This window comes from Martes martes, assembly GCF_963455335.1.
Source record: "Martes martes genome assembly, chromosome: 15".
In the NCBI taxonomy this organism is placed as follows: domain Eukaryota; kingdom Metazoa; phylum Chordata; class Mammalia; order Carnivora; family Mustelidae; genus Martes; species Martes martes.
This window is the reverse complement of record NC_137903.1, coordinates 51,729-54,396: the sequence shown is the minus strand read 5'-3', so window position 1 is coordinate 54,396 and position 2,668 is coordinate 51,729. Positions and strand designations below refer to the sequence as shown.

Here is a 2,668-nt window from a genome sequence, read left to right as displayed (position 1 = left end):
GTGAGCTGCTTCAGGTTCCCGGGCATCAGCCTCCCTGGCTGCAGACTGGGCGGGTTCTGTGCTCTGCCTTCCTGATAGGCACGTTCTGGGGCTCTCTGTGCTTTGTAACGAAGAGAGATGCACCAGAGACGTGAGTACTGGAAGCCAGTCAATCTGAGCGGCATCTTGTTGGGGGACTTGTTCCTCCTGAAATCCTGGGGGAATTGGCCACCTTCTCTTCTCCCCTTGGGCACAGAGTACTTTTGGCTTCTCCAAAGAACCCCTTCCCTCCAGCTGATCCCCACAGACTTGGGTTCCTCTTCAGCCCAGGCTTCTGGGGTCAGAGGCACACAGTCACCCCAGGGAGGGCTCAAGGGTCCCTGCCATGTTTATGCAGAACTCAGGGCCTCCCGCATGCACAGGGACCCCAACCCAGCCTCCGTGTCCCGGGGTACCATACACCCCCCCAGCTTCCAGAGCAAGAGAGCTGGGAAGGGGTGTGGGCGGCAGGAGAGAGCCTGACAGACCAGCACACATCCCACGGAGTCCAACCACACAAACAAAACCAATTGTAGAAACAGGCCAGCTTTCTCTACTAAAATCCAGCAGCTAGGACAAGTCTTCTTAACCTTTATGGGTCTTTGGACCCTTCCAGGAATCTGAAGAAAGCTGTGCAGGAAAGTGCTTATTTACGCAAACGCCCCAAATGATGCTTTTGGCTCCGGCTGCATTTCAGAGATGACAGACCGCCTTCGGCGCACGGGGTCGGTGGCAGCAACAGTAAGGAGGGCTCAAGGGCGGGCGTCCCGGCGGGCCGAGCCAGATGATGCCAATGGCTCTCCGAAGCAGTCTTCCCCGAGGCCCCTTGCTTGCTTCTCCTGCTGGGCACGACGGCCTGGCAGAGGCCTTCCTCTTTCCGCTTTCCCTGCTCCCCGATGTCCCATCAGAAAATTTCGCTCTGTGCAGTGATTTCCCCACTCACCTGGTTGGGAAACCAGAGGCTGTGGCAACTTGGGAAGGGAGGGGCTCTCTCGGCAGGGCCCAGAGTCCTGGCAGCGGGCCAAAGCCGGCCTGCTATAAAAGGGAGCGGACACTGAGCCCTGCACGTCTTCTGCCAACTCAGTCTCGGGGTGACCTGGTAAGTAAGACGGCTTCAGTCTGCCCCATGCTTTGGGGCTGGGCCCCCACGGGGAGGGCCGGAGGTGGCGAAGAGAAGGGGAGAGAAAGCTCAGGGAGGTCTGGAGCAAGACGCAGAGCTCCTGGAGGATGTCAGTGAGACAGGGATAAAGACAGAGCCGGGTCCTCTGGCACTGTTGGTTGGTTGAGGACACAGGGAGAGAAGGCAGGCACTGTGTGAGTGTGTGTGTGTGTGTGTGTGTGTGGACCCTCCCCCTCCCACACCCCTTCCCCTCGCAGCCACAGCCACCCGCTGGGTTTAGTTATTTGAATGGTGCAGGCCAGGATGAGGCCCTTACTTGGGGTACTGAGTCTCCCTTCAGTCTTCACTCTGCTGGGGGCAGAGGCACTGTCCCCATCTTGGGATTCCCAATGTGCTCCCTGTTCCAGGTGGGGCAGACTCTTGGGCGCCATGCTGACAGAACTGGAGAGTGCCATGAACTGCCTCATTGACGTTTACCACAAGTACTCCCTGGAGAAGGGGAACTACCACGCCGTCTACAGGGATGACTTGAAGAAATTGTTAGAGACAGAGTGCCCTCGGTACCTGAAGGTGAGGAAGGGCTGGGTGTGGGCGGGGTTCTCTGGCTGACAAAGTCCCCAGCCCCTGGTCCCCAGGGCCCCCCTGTGTAGACAGCCCTGCCTAGGTTCTTCCGAGGTCTCACACTCGGCTTCTTTCTCCTTCATTCGACAGAAAAAGGATGCAGATACCTGGTTCAAAGAGTTGGATATCAATAGTGATGGTGCAATTAACTTCGAGGAGTTCCTCATACTCGTGATCAAGGTGGGCGTGGCCAGCCATGAAGACATTCACCGGGAGTAGCGGGGCCCTGGGCCCTGGGGCTGGCCCTGCCAAATAATAAAGTCACGTTGATGCCTCAGGCCTCGTTTGCTGTCCCGCCTGTGTGTTCCCGGGGGTGGAGGGGGGGGGGGCCCAAGAAAGGAAAACAGACCTCCACTGTCCTCGCCGTCTGGTTTCCTCCCCACCCTCTCAAACGAGTCCCTTCTCTTCCAGCCCCGTCACATGGAGGCTCGGTTCTAGGACTTAAGGGTTTGAAAACACCCAGGACGCTGTAGTCGATGATGTTCCTGCTTGTTCCCAAATGAGAGATACGGGAACAGGGTGGTGTAGGGAAACTCACACTGCTTTCTTCCCTTTTTTTTTTTTTTAAAGATTTTATTTCTTTATTTGAGAGAGAGAGAGAAAGCACACAGCGGGATGGGCGGAGGGACAGGAAGAGAGTCTTAAGCACATTCCAGGTGCCAAGTGTGGAGCCCTATGTGGGGCTTGGCTTCAGGACTTTGAGATCATGACCCAAGCCCAAACCAAGAGTCAGATACTCGACTGGCTGAGTCACCCAGGTGCCCCTCACACTGGGCACTAAAGTTTAGTTTAGAGCAAAATGTCTTACATGTGACTCTCGGGAAGTTAGGGAGGTAACGAAGTAGGTGTGCACGTGTGAGGGAGAGAGACGGATTCTGTGTGTGGTGAAGCCATAGGTGGGTGTCCAGA

At 56.6% G+C, this 2,668-nt stretch overlaps 1 protein-coding gene across 1 annotated transcript; it reads left to right on the top strand.

The window, feature by feature from the left end:
• Positions 1-522: 522 nt before the first annotated feature.
• On the top strand, positions 523-2,039 carry S100A8 (S100 calcium binding protein A8). The gene is made up of 3 exons (XM_080825209.1): positions 523-1,117; positions 1,546-1,708; positions 1,850-2,039. The coding sequence occupies exons 2-3, from the start codon at positions 1,568-1,570 to the stop codon at positions 1,976-1,978; spliced, it is 270 nt and encodes an 89-aa protein (XP_080681335.1). The 5' UTR covers positions 523-1,117; positions 1,546-1,567; the 3' UTR covers positions 1,979-2,039.
• The last annotated feature ends 629 nt before the right edge of the window (positions 2,040-2,668 follow it).